The following is a 15,797-nucleotide window of genomic DNA, read 5'->3' as shown; positions in this document are numbered from 1 at the left end:
TTTGCATACGCGGAGAGAAGCGCTGCTACTAACGTCAGAGCGAGCAAACGCCGACTTTCCGCCTCACAAACTAGCTGCCGTTTGCGCACTTCCGAATGTGTGTATATAATATGCGCCAGGAAAAAACGCGACTGACTATGCGCATGCGCCGTAAAGCTCTGCTGAATACATCCACCCTTCTCTGCCAGCCCCACGCTCACCAGTAGAATCGAGTCTTTCCTTGGTGTAAGAGAGACATGAAAAATTCAATCATATTTCTGATTCTTCGCGTTCCTGTCATCGTTATCATTATTATCATCATCAGCAGCACCATCATTCCCTCTATGTACAATGCAGGACAGCGGTCTCTCCTACTGATTTTTTACTAGTCTTTTCCTGCACCAGCCGTACCTGCCCCTTTCGCCACCAAAAGTAACCGAGCAACAGGTTTTTGTTTATGAACCGTATAACGGAGCCGTTATGGAACCCCTAAAGACATAAAGGTGTCAGAACGTGAGGACAAGGGCTCAGGCTTGCGCTACACAGATGCTTAAGGGCTGCAGTGCTTAAGGGCTACAGTGCTTAAGGGCTACAGTGCTTAAGGGCTACAGTGCTTAAAGGCTGCCATGAGTGCTTCGGTACGCGGCTAAGAAAGAAACCACCGCTGCTCGGTTACTTTTGGCAAAGACGATACGTGGCCATCTTATTCTGCAAACTTCCTAATCTCATCTATACCACCCTGTATCTCCGTCACCCCTCGCTACATTCACTTTCCCTTGGAAAGCATTGTGTTACCCTAAGGTGCCGTCGGTTATTTTGCATTCGCAATGATTGCAAGCCCCTGCATATTGCATTCCCATTTTTCACCTCTTGGTTTCAGCCGAGAATATCTTTGGCTCGCTTTCTTTTCCCCTAACTTGCTCCGCTCTCTTGTTTGCCTCTTACGCCCATCGTATTTCATGTGCTGTTCGCTAAATAATTTTAACATTTCGGCTTCTTAAATTATCCGACTTCGATTTTGGTAACGGCCCAACTGCAGTGCAACCGATGCCTATACATGACGCCAAAGAAGCAGGCGTGCAGTCATAAAAGGCAACAGCGCAAAAGAAGGGGGGGGGGGGGGGGGGGGTGAGAAAGGGCACAACATCCGCGGCGTACGACTGTAGTCGGATACAACTCCAGAACGCAGCGGATTTCCTCCGTCAAAGGGTCCCCAATAGCGTCGGCTGATTCTCATGACCCTGCTAGTGTGGCAATGCAGGAAGCGGCGCCACAATGGAGAGATGGGTCTATTCCAGGTCATACAGAGAAGGGATTATCCTCTTTCATCTACCACCCCTTCTTTGTCACATTACAGTGTGTCACATCACCTACCACTCCCTGTTTTGTCACACTACAGTGTGACAAAGCAGCGGGTGGTAGATGAAAGAGGATAATCCCTTCTCTGTATGGTCCAGAATAGACCCCTCTCTCCATTGTGGCGCCGCTCCCTGCATTGCAACACTAGCAGGGTCATGAGAATCGGACGACGCCATTAGCTGGAAGGGGGTCATTTGACAGGGAAAAGCCGCTTCGTTCTTGATTTGTATCCGACTATAGCTCCGAAGGCGGGTGGAGTCTCTTTGGCGGAGGAAGCCAACTGTAGAAAGCATCAAAAAGTAAGGATGAATATTTGTCCACGGAAGATGGCTGCTCAACCACTCAGGAAAGCTTTCGGACTTGACCTTAATTATTTGCCCACGTTTGAGTACTGGGGCGGTGTATGAAGCTTCATCACGTGATAGCTCATACGCCGAGATGGCTCTATAAGAAAACAGGCAATCGCTGAAGCCATCTCTCCGTGCTGAGTGCAAGCGCACACCATGTGTTCTAAACCATTGCCACAAGTTTTCGTGCAGCCGTTTCGCCGCCACTCATCTAGTAGAATCCTATAGCAGTTACCAGAACATTACAATCACTCTGCGTTGGATACCTGCTCATACTGGGATTGAGGGAAGTGAGTTGGTTCATCCACGGGCCATCGAAATCAACGTCCAGGTGCCTTCGATCCTGTGGCCAAATATAACGTTAGTGAAAAATCTCTGCCTCTCCCGTAAACGAGAGTAGAGTAAGCATGAAATGTTTACGGGCCTAATGTCATCTCGGTGGACACCCGAACCGCACCGTACAGGAAGGGAGGAACGCCACCACCCGTTCAGCGCGATGCCTTGCCATTTGAACGCAAGGTTTTTTGAGGAAAGGAAATGGCGCAGTAATTCTCTGCCATCTCGGTGGACACCCGAACCGCACCGTAAAGGAAGGGAGGAACGCCACCACCCGTTCGGCGCGATGCCTTGTCCTTTGAACGCAGCGCTTCTCCCCCGGATCACGTATGACAACGAAGTGTAACGTGGCATTTATGTGCTTTGTGCACGCGTTATTAGAAATCGGAAATTATAATTCCGTGCATTATCAAACCCACAGCTCCACTGATATCTTGATAAACATTGAGAAGGCACTGGCAGCAGTTATTTTTTTGTCTCGTTTGGAGACCAACCGGCGCTTGCATGCCGGTCGCGTAAGAGGGCTTAGAGAGTCTCGTTAAATCTCGTTAAGTCTCGTACGGTGCCCGGATGTTCTCGTTTCAGAGCCCGGATGACTGGAATTCAGTGCCCGGATGAGTGGATTTCAGTGCCCGGATGATGGCTCTCGGCGTGACGTCACCACACTGCCGACAACGGGGGCTAAAAGCATTTCATGCTTAATACGCCGCAGCATACAAAGAGCAAATAGCTGAACGCTACCCGAGCACCAGGGAAAATCGCATAATTTGACCCCAACCTCCCCCGTCACTGAACACGAAACAAACTCACGTCCTTCTCAAAGTTCAAACCAACACTCTCCTCGCACCCCTAATGATCTACAACTTCGGATGGCGTGACGCACCTCACTCTCCCAACTGTCCAGAGATCAAGGCAGATACAGAACACATTCTCTACTTGTGTAACACTGCCATTACCTCTCCTTATTTCTCTTACCGTCCCCCTCCTTCCTGGAGTCTTTAGCTTGGCTCGGGCTTGGCAAATCATCAGTGGGCCTTGGCGGATCAAGCGCTCTTCCCTGTGTCTTAGTGCTGGGCTAAAATAGTTTTTGTAGCGAGAGCTACATTACCCGCAGTCTAGCCGTCTCGCTGTGGGCCTTCGGCCCACTTCGTGAGAAGCCGAGTGACGTCACAGCCGCGCGGCTGGTCGGCAGGTGCGCCGCGCGCCTCTGACCGAGAGGAGCCGCCTCTAATGCAAAACTCAAGGCATTGGGGGTGCTAAACTCCTACCAGGAGCTGCGGGAGGCCCACCTCGTGAACCAATACACGCGGCTCATGCAGACGGCCACTGGGCGCCGCCTGCTAAACCACTTACACATCCAACACGACTGCACTCCAGAGGAGGCGGAGCGTATCCCAGTACTGTGGCGCCATATGCTCTGGATCTCCCCGCTCCCCCGTAACATGGACACCGACATGCACGAAAACAGATGACAAGCGCGGGCTCGTACTCTTGAGAGACAACACGGCTCCCGACCCGGTGTATATTATGTTGACGTAGCAGGGCCATCGCCTACTGGATTTTGCACGGCCGCTGTCGTTCACCAGGAAATGCACGTTGATGGACTCTCCTTTCGAGCCCCGAATTCAATGCGAGCTGAGGAAGTAGCGATCGCGCGCTTGCTGCCGCCCACGCCAATTCGAGAATCATCCTTACGGACTCCCGAAAAGCATGTGATCATTACTTGGCAGGGGAGATCTCCGCCTTAGCTGTTTGCATTCTAAGACTGATCCAACACCGAAACTGTGTTGGATCAGTTTCGGTGTTTAGGAGCCCAAAAGAATCATTTGGGCTCCTGGCCACCAGGGCTTACGAGGTAATGAGGCCGCTGACGCGGCTGCCCGAGCGCTTTTTCACCGGGCTCCTCATCCTAGCTCTTCTGGCTCGGAGACTAACCAGCCGCTGCTGCGATTCAGGGAAATAATAACGCATTATAGCGACAACCACCGTCTTTTCCCGGCCCCTGCAAAGGGGCTGAGTAAGACGGAGGAGCGAACTTTAAGGTGCCTGCAGACAGGGCTGGGCAAGATACTTCAAAATAGTATCTTCGATACGATACTCGATACCTTTGAAAATTGTATCTTCGATACCGATAGAAGATACCGAACCGAAATCGATTTTCGATACAGATACTCGACGCTGTATCGTCGATACTTCGATACATCACTAAAATATCAAATATAATACAGGTTATATTACGACTAACGAAGTTTACATAACTGAAATCACTGTCTAATAATGCCGGTAATATTGTCACGGCTTGACGTACAGGCCGGCGGCGAGAACGGGTGAAGACAGGGAGCACAGAAAAACAGGGCGGTCCACCAGCAGCAACGTCGTCGTCGGCGCGCGGCAAAACACTCCTCGTCTTTATCTTCCACTCGCGACACTACCTCCCCCTATAAAGAAGCATCGTCCCGATGCTAGCAAGAAAACAAAGGCACAGGGCGGAAAGCCGCACACGCGCACAAAAACTCCTGCTGGCCAGTGTAGAAGGAGGTGGGAAAATCAGTTCGGGGCAGACGATCATCGCGCGTAATACGGCTTAAGCCGCACTACGTGCACAATGTCAGGGCGGGGTGAACGACGTGATGACGGTCGTGTTCCTTCCGGCAGCACCTCGTAGTTCAGTTCACCGATGCGGCGAAGAACTGTATACGGGCCAAAGTACCGCTTTATGAGTTTGTCGGAGAGACCTCGACGGCGTACTGGCGTCCACACCCAGACCTTGTCTCCAGGGTAAAAATGTACGTCGCGTCGACGGAGATCGTACCGACGAGCGTCGGCATGCTGTTGGTGTTGGATGCGGAGTCTCGCGAGTTGCCGAGCTTCTTCCGCGCGCTCGCATACTATTCGGGCACCATCGTCTACGTCGACAGGCGGCTCGTGCGGTAGCATAGCGTCAAGCATCGTGGTGACCTGTCTGCCGTGGACCAGCTGGAAAGGCGTCATACCGGTCGTCTCCTGGACAGCGGTATTATAAGCGAATGTAACGTAGGGCAGTACCGAGTCCCAACTGCGATGGGCGACATCCACGTACATGGCGATCATGTCGGCCATGGTCTTGTTCAGCCGCTCCGTCAGCCCATTCGTTTGCGGATGGTACGCAGTAGTTCGGCGGTGGCTGGTGCAGCTGAGACGGAGGATCTCCTGTGTGAGCTTGGCCAGAAACGCGGCACCCCGGTCAGTGATCAAAACGGCAGGGGCACCGTGACGGAGCACAATGCACTCGATAAAAAATTTGGCTGCCTCAACAGCTGTCGCAGACGGAAGTGCTCGGGACTCCGCGTATCGCGTTAGGTAGTCCGTCGCTATAATAATGTACCTGTTGCCCGACTGCGACGTCGGAAATGGACCAAGAAAATCCATTCCGACGGTGTGGAACGGAACAAGCGGTGGTTCGAGTGGTTGGAGAAGACCAGCTGGTCGTATGGGTGGTGTTTTGCGCCTTTGACACTCTCGACAAGTTCTGACGTAGTGACGCACGTACTTAGGAAGTGTCGGCCAGTAGTACCGTTCTCGAATCCGTGAAAGCGTCCGGCTGTAGCCAAGGTGACCAGCTGTAGGATCGTCGTGGCAAGCTTGGGCGACCTCGGAGCGCAGGTCCTCCGGCACAACAAGGAGCCACGACCTCGGGCTGCTGTCGAAGTTCTGCTTGTACAATACGCCGTGCATTATCTTGAACGTCGGCAGCATGCGCTGGAAAACGCGAGGCACCGCAGCTTCGTGGCCTTCCAAGTGCGCCATCAGCTGACCAATCTGAGGATCACTGCGTTGCCGAGCAGCCATATCTGCCGTGTCCAATGCCCCAAGAAAGCCGTCCTCTTCGTCATTTTCGCCTCCCGGTGCCGGCTCCACAGGGGCTCGAGACAAGCAGTCAGCATCATGATGTTTGCGGCCGGACTTGTAGGTGATGGTGACGTCGTACTCCTGTAGCCGAAGGCTCCACCGAGCAAGGCGGCCTGCGGGATCCTTGGATCCCGCAGGCCGCCTGATCTGCTCTCCGCAGCGTGGAGCAGATCTTCAGCTTGTTGTCGCCGATGCTGGTTCGCGAACGTGCGTACCAGTTCGCTCTTGCACGTCTCCCATGATGTTAATGAAGCCTCATGGTTCTCAAACCAATACTTTGCCGTGGCTTCCAGGGAGAAGTACAGGTTTTGCAGGCATTGGTCTGGAGTCCACCCGTTATGTCGCGCTACTCTTTCATAGTTTTGGACCCAGTCTTCAACATCGTCAAGGCCATCGCCACGGAACGGCACGACAGATCTTGGAGTGAGAGGCACGTAGACGATCCTCGATGCAATCGCGGGGTCGGTTTGTTGTGACTGGGACGCCATAGTGACGTTGGCTGTCCTAGATGTCCGCAATCCCTCGGGCAAGAGTCCGAATTCCGGCGCTTGGCCTTGCTGGCGTCGGCTAGCGCGAGTCTCAGTTTCCGCCGAGGGCTCCTCCAAGAAAACTCGACGGCCAGGACTTAGGACGGGGCTCGAACTACGAGGCGGGGTGCGCTGCATGAGATGCGTTACCCAGCACCTCCACCAAATGTCACGGCTTGACGTACAGGCCGGCGGCGAGAACGGGTGAAGACAGGGAGCACAGAAAAACAGGGCGGTCCACCAGCAGCAACGTCGTCGTCGGCGCGCGGCAAAACACTCCTCGTCTTTATCTTCCACTCGCGACAATATAATTAGCGAACTTCGGAAATGTACGTGTGGTTTCTGTAACCTTTAGTGTATTTCGATAGAGCACTTTTCCTGAAAAGACTTATAAACGAATCCGAGCGCATGTATCTGTTGAAGCTCCGCTGTCTGCGCAGTTCGCCTTGTTAGTACTTTAGTTTGGACTAAAGCCTAAAATTTGGACTAAAAATATGTTGACGCGATCGCTTCCGTAAGCAGCCTAGCGAAAAATCATTTAACCCAAAGTTCCTCATAGGAACCAATCTGTGAGCACTTGGCTATATGAATAAACCTGAAATGTTTTCTGTTTTCGGTTCGATACTCTAGAGTACTTACCCGATGGCCTGTGCCTTTGATCAAACTAAATGATGCAAGCTCCGTGCGCTTGGGAACCGAACAGTTAGTTTGCCAGTACTGCGATAACAAACTTCTGAAGCTGTAAACTATTCTTGAAAAGCTAGAATGAAAACAACAACAAGTAAAATGGCTGAGCGTTTTTATTAGGCAAAAGGTATTCGTTACGTTTACTTGAAGGTCTTAATTAACAATATTTTCTCGAACAACCGGTCCGAAAGAGCACCGCGATGTGGGCGCGCTATAAGGGAGGCAAATGCCTGTGTTTCTGTGTCTGTGTTTTGCTCCTTCGTGTTTCGTCCCGTTCCTTGCGCTGTTTTATTTCATTATGCAATACCAGCTAGCCCGGCATCTTGCACTTCTGAAAAAAACCTCTCTACAGGAGCAGACGAGCACGTCGTGGTATTATACTTGACGAAGGCGCCTCTTATCAGTGGATAAGAATGAAGCATAGCCACATCAACTCGAGGATGTTGCAAATAATTGAGAAACTGAAGTTTCACTAACGCCTCTTGAGAGCTACGGCTGGTTATACCGCTTGTTTCTTCAAATGAAAAGAATGCGTCAGCTGACGCATTTGATGCTGCTGGGGCCGATGATCCCACTGCCTCGCGTGCGGAAGAATGCGCGGCTTGTGCTGTGCTGACATGATCGACAACAGCTTTTTCTGTAAGCTTCGGAGCATGACGACGGAAGTCTTCCATTTCTTCTGGCAACCACCGCAACTTGAAATAGGGGTGTGTAGAACAGCAGCCACTGTTGCCTCTTTTGCACTCGGTTTCATCTTCAAAAGATAGGGGTGAATCCATTCCTAACTGCATCCAAAAGTGGCTTGCAATAAGCATAGTCTGCAGCATCTTTCTCGTGAAGCTTTGATTCCACTTGCAGAAGAGTTGGGAGCAGTTCTCCGAAGAAGCAGTCAGCTTCAGCTTGGAGGCGTGTCAGAGCAGAGGCGATGGGCTGCAAGACGTCGCAGTACTCAAGCAGAAAGGCGAAGTCCCTTTCTTGGAATACTTCCAGCTTGAGAGTGTTGCATAGATCTCGAAGCTTGTCCCTCGATCGAAGAAGGTCTTTGATGCTGTCGTATAAAGAATTCCATTGCATCACACACGGTGTTTGTAAAGAATGCCCTAAGGCGCTCACGATTATCTCGGACGACTTGGGCCTTCGACGCAGTTCCAAAGTGCCCAACATTTTATCATGGCAGATGAGTGAATGAGCTCAAAAGACACTGTCGACAAAGCCACTTTAACGTCGGAAATTGCCACAAGACTTAGTGTGTGACAAGCACACCTGACATGACGAGGCAATGTAATTGCGGCATCTTCGAGGCCAAAATCAGGTTCGGTCACCGACTCGACAGACAAGTCGTCTGCGGCTCCATCTGCCAGAAAGAAGGTGCTTTCATTGAAAACATCCTGAGAACTTTCTTAAGTATCACGCTTTAGAAAAAAAATGGTTCATCTCGCATAGTACATATAAATGAAAATAGAAAGTGTTCTGCTTTGCTAGAAACCACATTTGATAACATTGGGCTCATTTTCTGACGTTTACTATTTATATTTTAGCCGAAATTTTCAGCGCCTAGTTTCATCCCGTAAGTGACAGTTAAAATCTCAAATATTAAGACGTTAAAAACAGTCAAGCTATGAAAGTTTACGTACCTTAAGGTGAAGCTCGAAATTCTAAGTCGAGGAGTAGGCACCGCTGATTGTTGTTTTACAAAAGGAGCACATGGCCTTCACTTTGTCCTCATCAGATGACGCGACAGTGAAATATTTTCCATCCAAGATTGCACACCGAAGTTCGTCAGCCATAGCTGCTGCTTATCCGCGCGTAACGCGGCGAGGGCTACTGGCATATAGCGCAAACTAGAAACAAATGCGAGCAGTCGCACTGAAATGGGACGGCGGGCAGTCGGACGGCGCAGAAACGCCGATCCAGAAGTGGAAGCTTGGGAGTTGGCTAAAAAGCAAGCGAAGGTGCTGCTGCCCGCCTTGTACTGCCGCCTGAGCGAGGGCTTTTACAGCTTTTTTTTGTGTCGAGTATCGTAAAATACACGATACACTAAAAATGTATTTTCGATACCGATACTCCGATACTCTAAATTTCAGCACGCGATACCTAATACCGATACACAAAATGTATCGAAAGATAGTATCGAAGATACATGTATCTTCGATTGCCCATGACTGCCTGCAGAAAGGTACTCTACTATGTCCTGCAATCTTAAAGCATTACGATCCTAACACGGATGGGCGATTCCCGCACTGTGGGGAGACCTGTGATATCTTCCACATGGTGTGGGCATGTACTCAAAACCGCCACCTCCCCCCTTCCCCTACCCCTTCCAGAGAGGCATGGGAGACTGCCCTCCTCAACTGCTCCTCGCTTGAGTCCCAAAGGGCTCTGGTGAAACGGGCGAGAGACGGGGCCTCGTCATGCGGTGTCCCGGACTAGGGACGCCGACCATGTAGCGGGGCCACTCTGTGGCTCCCAAACTCTATTTCATCAATTAAAAGTTTTCACCACCACCACCGAGTGACGACACAGCTGCCGGCGCCGCGCGCCGACGCCGCTCACCTCCGACCGAGAGAGATACTGCGCACCTCTCGCTATGTTTGTTTATTGGGGTTTAACGTCCCAAAGCGACTCACGCTATTAGGAACGCCGTAGTGAAGGGCTCCGGAAATTTCGACCACCTGGGGATCTTTAACGTGCACTGAAATATCCTGGCATAGCTGAGCTAAGCCACTGCCAATTTCTTTTCTCCTCCTCCTCGAACCGCCTCTCACTCAACTCGGACGTACTTCTTTCAGTTGAGTTTGTTCCCTCTCCCTCACCCACTCCTTCGTCGGCTAGAAGAGTCGCTGCGTCAGCCAGGGTTCATGCAAGCTGGCCGACGTTTTGAAGACGAAAACCGGAAGAACTTAGGTCATTCACTCCAGCACGTGTGGGTGGTGCGGCCTGCAGTCTGCCAAGTGCGCTCATGACGCATGGAAAAGATCAGCATGCGTGGCAGCAAGTTCCTAGTTCAGTTCATTTTACCCCCTTCTTTAGCGCCTGTTCCTGCTTCCTCGGGCGCATACATTGTAGTGCACGTAATAAACTCCAAGTACGCAGCCATACGGCGAGGAACGAGCTTTCTCAAGGATCCCGTGGAATACAGCTGTTTATTCCCAACAGCCCTTTCAGTTGCAGGCCGCGCGCCTCGAACACCAAGTTTCGTCGGCTCGCGCAGCGTCCGTTTAGTTTTGTCCCCGATAGCGTAGGGTAGGACGGACCTCCGATCCCCACACTTCGGCTTTTTCGATCTTTCCCGTGACCACACTTCTGGTTGCAACAGTTGGCTGAAGAAGGCAAACATTGTTCCCTTGAAACCTGTTGCTGGCCAAAAAAATAAAAAAAACGTAAATAACAGCTGCCTGCCAGCGCCACCACACTACGCGAAGAAAAAAAGTGGAGCACGGCTGTCTCTCTGTCGAGAGTGCGTCGCGGGTGTCCGCAAAGCAGCTGCTACCATTTTCCTCCCTGCTGCCACCAAGAAAACGGAGGAAGCGCGCGCGAGGAAGATTGATCGGCCCTGCCGAAAGCAGAAACTCTTGGGCGATCCTCGGCGGGTCGTTTGAATTCGTTAGCAGCCAAACGTTCGTTAGATCCGAGGTCAACACACTAAGTTCCTTACACCCGAGGTCCAGACATTAAAGTTCGTTATATCCGAGGTGGCATACTCTTAGATTCGTCATATCCGAGCTTAACACGCGAAAGCTCATGCGTGCGAGGTTTAACACACTAAAGTTTGTCATTTCCGAGGTGGCATACTTAGATTCCTCATATCCGAGGTTAACACACGAAATATCGTTACATCCGAGGTGTCATACTTATTAGATTCGTAATATCCGAGGTTAACACAAGAATTATCGTTATATGCGAGGAGGCATATTAATATTAATTATATTAATTATATCTGAGGTATTATACTAGTTCGTTCGTAGCTCGGTTGGCAGGTTGCCGCCCGCCATTTCGCCATTCCCTCTCTGACAGGAGTCGTGCGAGGTCGCGGAACCTGAAGCAGGCGAACATGCAGGAAGGTTTTAAAGGGACATTGAGGAGAAAATAAGGTTGGTCTGCATCGATGCCATACCGCGTTCTTAACGGCAAAGAGGCGATAACGCTCAATGAAAACGGAGCTTTTTAAGCTGGAAAAGGTCCCAACAATGAAATGCAGGTTTCACCATGCTCGCCACCGGTCGTGTTCGCAAGCAAAACGAAATGGCGTCAAACTTGTAAACTCGGATCCCTGAGGCTGAGCTACTCACCCATTCATTTTGAAACGGTGATCACGGAGTCCTCTCCGGCCCTCACATCACGATTTTGAATCGACTGGCGGGAAGACAAATGTTACATTTCTAAAAAAAACGCTTTTGCCGGCATTCGATTCGAGTTTCGCAATGATAATGGAATTAATCGCATCAGCAAAAATAAATGTCGCAATTAATCGCATCAGTAAAAATAAATCTCACAAAGCAAGTTCCGTTAAATAACAAAGAAGCAGAGTAAAAATAATTAACTGCAATGAAGAACATTATGCAGGAATCCGTAACACTACGCGAAAGTTAGCATAACCATAGCACAAAAACATAAAAAAAGATAGAACAAAAATACATGGAGAACTCTTCAAAGCTCTGCTGGTTAAAGAGCAACCTAAGGCCAGCCTAGAAACTCACTCTCAAGACTGACGAGATTAGTATAACTCACTTGAAGCAATACGAAGAGGAATGGCAACACAAAATTCAGGGGGCACTTTGGCTCTCTAAAGTGCTGCAAGGCGAAAGCCTTCCCTGGCGCACTGTTTGGCATTGACTGCGAGACTGTTTGTGCTCTACTAGTGCTTTATTTGACTACACATTACAACTGCACACTTTGACTGCTGACTTTGACTGCTTCTTTAGCACGACTCCCTCTCTGCTTCGATGAGTTCGGTTGTATCCATGGCTCTGTTCGCAGTAATCAGGTATGTAATGTGGTCACCCACGGACGCCTTACGCCTCCTGTCGGAGCGGACGACAAATATTTTTTATTAGTTGTCGTCTGCTCCAAAAGGGGGCGTCAGGCATTCGTGACCTCATTAGTGCGAATCCGCGCACTCTGACGTCATAACCATTTCGACCAACCGAAAAGCGTGACACCTATGCTGACAACCTTCTGTCGGACAACGATGAGACATTAAAGGCTTTCGCCTTAAAATGCCAAACGGCTAGCTAACGGCGTAGGTAACGTTTTCGGAAGAAATTAATTTGAGCGCTTTAGGGTATCTCAGTGAGCAACGCGAATTTCTTAGAAGTACACGGGCCAACGTCGATGCGACATAAGTACATCGGTCAACATGAAGCGCCTCTAATGCAGTAATCATGTTGTCGTTGCAGGCAGCATGAGATATTTGAAGACACGTGGGAGCGCATCGAACTTAGCACGCGATGGGATGCACCCACGAAAGGATTAGAAGACAGTGCAGAAAAGTTCAGAGAACGGTCTTTCACCTGCCTGGCTGCCTGGCGCGAATCCAAGCATCGACTTTACGTGGTTCCAAAAGTTATGATGACCAGCGTATGAAAAGGACGACGAATCGACGTACAGACGCACGACAAATGCTAGTGATTGTCCTGTCTTTGTATCACGTTCGTTAAAGCTTCTTTTTGGGCGAGTTGGTGAATATCGATCTTGTGAAGCGCTTTCACGTAAACAGACACACCATTATAAAGAACGCACGCACATAAGCGCTTTTTTGTGCGTGTCGTATTTGGCGTGGTCTGTCTGTTTGCTCTAAAGCGTTTCACAGGACTGTATCAGGTTCTAGTATTGTTTCTGTCTTTTTAGCCTATTTCATGCACCGCTTACTTTTAACGCACTAGTAATCATGAGTTTTGGAAGCCAGTATACCAACCACTTCAGCTATACCTGTTAAGGCGAAAGCCTTTAATGGCTCATACCGTCGTCCGTTCAAAAAACGTATCACACGCGTTTAACTCAGTAACTACACACGTTTAACTCGGGAACTAAAAAAGATAGAAAACCATGGTTGTTTCAGATAGAGGAGGAATAAAGCCTAGAAGCCAAGTTTGATGACTAGATTAATTAGTTAATTAATTATAGGCAGAAATGTCGAAATTGCGTCGAAATAGCGCGGACGTCGATATAGCCACGGGAACAGTGTGACGTCACATCCACCGGAAGTGGTCACTGCATAGTGAAAATTATCACATAATGGTGGAAAAACGACGGATTTGTGTCAAATTAGATGAAAAAATGTGTATTGAAGCGTAATTAACACTCATCTCCGAAATATGTATAATTTTGGTATCGATATAGCCACGGGAACGGTGTGACGTCACATCCACCGGAAGTTGTCACGGAACAGTGTCCTCGGCTTTCGCCTCTCAACACTTTCGTTGCCAAAGTGTCCTCGAAATTTTTTTAACGACATCCGTGGCTACTGCAGTTCCGCTTCCATTTCGCAGGTGCATTCTGACTGTGTGAGCAAGTTTCTTAGCCAACTCGACGGCACATACTGTTAGCTTTAATCAGTGGCGAAATAACCCAAACCCGCGGAAACGTGAACAGGGCATGGGTGGAAGGTATCCCACTGTGTGAATTAACTTAATCTTCTTAGCTTCAAAGCCGTCACCGAAAGTAAGGGTAAGAGGGGCTCCGTGCATATGCTGTACAGCTACTACGCGCTCATAAAAACACAGCATCCGGCGTTGACCCAAATGCGGATGTCCGTGCCTTGGAAAGGGGTCGTTGTACTCGCGACTTCTTTGTCTCGTCTTGCGCTCAGTTCAAAGGAGGAAGCTTTTTTTGTTTCTCTTTATATGTATTTTTCGTCAGCAGGTAGACGATTACGAAGACGGCAGTTCGGCAACCGATGTCACTTCTACAGTCGTCGAAACGGAGGCCCGGTCTTCGAAGCCGGTGAGTCGCATAAAGGATCGCGTTGCTATTTCGAGTAGTGCTCGCGACACTTTAGAGTTGTTTTTTTCGGTCGGGACAGCTTGCAGCGTTAATGTTAACGACTGCGAGACCAAGTAGGAACGGCACGGCTGCAGTGGGACGAAAGTGTTCTGGGAGTTTCCATATTTGGGAACCCAAAAATAAATTAACAGCACCTTCCTAAGTGGTTTAGTTCTCGTTATGTTCTTTGATACACAAGCGACTTAATTAAGCAGTTATGCGCCAAATGCAAGGGTAAGTGTTTTTGTTAATTTTAAAAATGGGTTGGACCCTGCAAACAGCGCAGAAGGAAACATGTCACCATCGTTTTCTAGTTAGACCCCATTTCACCCTATTCTTAGCCCCAAAACATATATTAAACAAAAGAATCGGGTTTAACCTGACTCCTCCCTGAAGATGAGCTTTCTAGACTAAGTTGGTTTTTCAGTTTATAAAGCTGAAGACGCCGAAGAAAAATTTCCAGACATATTGTGCTTATCGCAGAGGGATGCCTTTGGTCATCTGGGGATCTTAAACCCCTTTTAACGCTCAGTTTTCATGAGGAGGATGAGTTTGAGGATAAGTTCGAAAAGGGAGATTTAGAAGCGAGAGGCCAAAACATGGCTACATATCAGAGGTCTTATCGGAATCACGGTACTAAGCGCTACCCACGATAAAGACACACTGATACTAGGATCTTGACCGTTTGAAATGTTTGGTCTGCTCCGATGCTCAATGTCTTCGCGCTGTACAAATAAACGCAGGTCGCTCTTGGTCAGACGCGGTAGTGTTCTGTAGATTGGTAACGCACGCGACGAAAGATTTGTAATAGATTAGGGGAAACAAAATCTTAATAGGTAAACAATATTTTAGTCGAACCCACAATTTCTGCCTTGTTTCTGGAATAACTAAAAGCGAACTGACAGTAAACTGCCTCACGCTGCAAAAAATGACCAGAAAAAAAAAAACGACAGCAGAACCATGGCATTTTTTTTTTCTGAATACCTCGATTTGCACTAGTGTTTGAGCTCGAAAAATATCCCCCCCCCCCCCCCCAGTTAGCAAAAAAAAAAAAAAAGCTGGGGTAAGAGCCATAACCCTGATATTCCCGGAAGGCGACGAAGACAGCTGGGATAATGCATTATGCACAGCTGGCCACTCTACAATGCGTACCAAACTCCCCTCCTTTGGAAGCCTCGTAGAAAAGCCAATTCTGGCCCCGTTTCAACTTCCGAGCGGACGCACGCTCTGCAGGTGCGCCTTCTCCGCGAAACTGAGCGCGATCAGTGTTCACTGGAATCAGGCGGGACAATGACCTGCAGGTGACCTGCACTATTTTGTCGACGACTCGTCTGCGCGCGCGCGACTTTCGTCACCCTTCAAGTTGCTCAATCACATATTTGTAAGGAATGCTGCGACTTAACTCAAAGCAACTTATGAGTCAAGCCGCGTGATAGCGGTTGCTTGTTGCCACAGCAGTTTCCCAGAGAGAGCGGAAGCTTGAAGAATGTTACGCACGTTGAAACAGGCGAACGCCTTTGGCGCAGCGATGACAGTCGTTATTCTTCCGAGCCCAGGTCACCTGCATAGTTAACGATTCTGCGAAAACCGCTATTATTACCAACACCTTTAGCCGTACCCTCTTACCATTACTCGCTCGTTTCGAAGTACTGTTCGCACTGATAACCATAACACTTCTTGCAGCGCCGAAAGA

The 15,797-nt window shown here is 49.4% G+C and overlaps 1 protein-coding gene and 1 pseudogene across 4 annotated transcripts in view; one reads left to right on the top strand and one right to left on the bottom strand.

Moving 5' to 3' along the window:
- Positions 1-15,797, top strand: part of LOC149365830 (uncharacterized) — a 93,605-nt gene that overhangs the window by 6,638 nt on the left and 71,170 nt on the right. For 2 of the 4 annotated variants that reach the window (XM_089546612.1, XM_089546605.1), the window contains exon 2: positions 13,982-14,065. The exons of 1 other annotated variant lie outside the window; for it this stretch is intronic. In XM_089546612.1, the coding sequence (XP_089402738.1) occupies positions 13,982-14,065 (84 nt within the window). The remainder of the gene's footprint in view (positions 1-13,981; positions 14,066-15,797) is intronic. One more of the 4 variants, XM_089546613.1, reaches the window with a different exon arrangement.
- Positions 7,264-8,910, bottom strand: LOC149365831 (uncharacterized; annotated as a pseudogene).

The sequence above is a fragment of the Amblyomma mixtum genome, chromosome 1 (genome assembly GCF_055824585.1).
Source record: "Amblyomma mixtum isolate Tamu chromosome 1, ASM5582458v1, whole genome shotgun sequence".
Classification (NCBI taxonomy): Eukaryota; Metazoa; Arthropoda; class Arachnida; order Ixodida; family Ixodidae; genus Amblyomma; species Amblyomma mixtum.
Note: the sequence above shows the minus strand (reverse complement) of the source record. Positions and strands in the feature narration are given on the sequence as shown.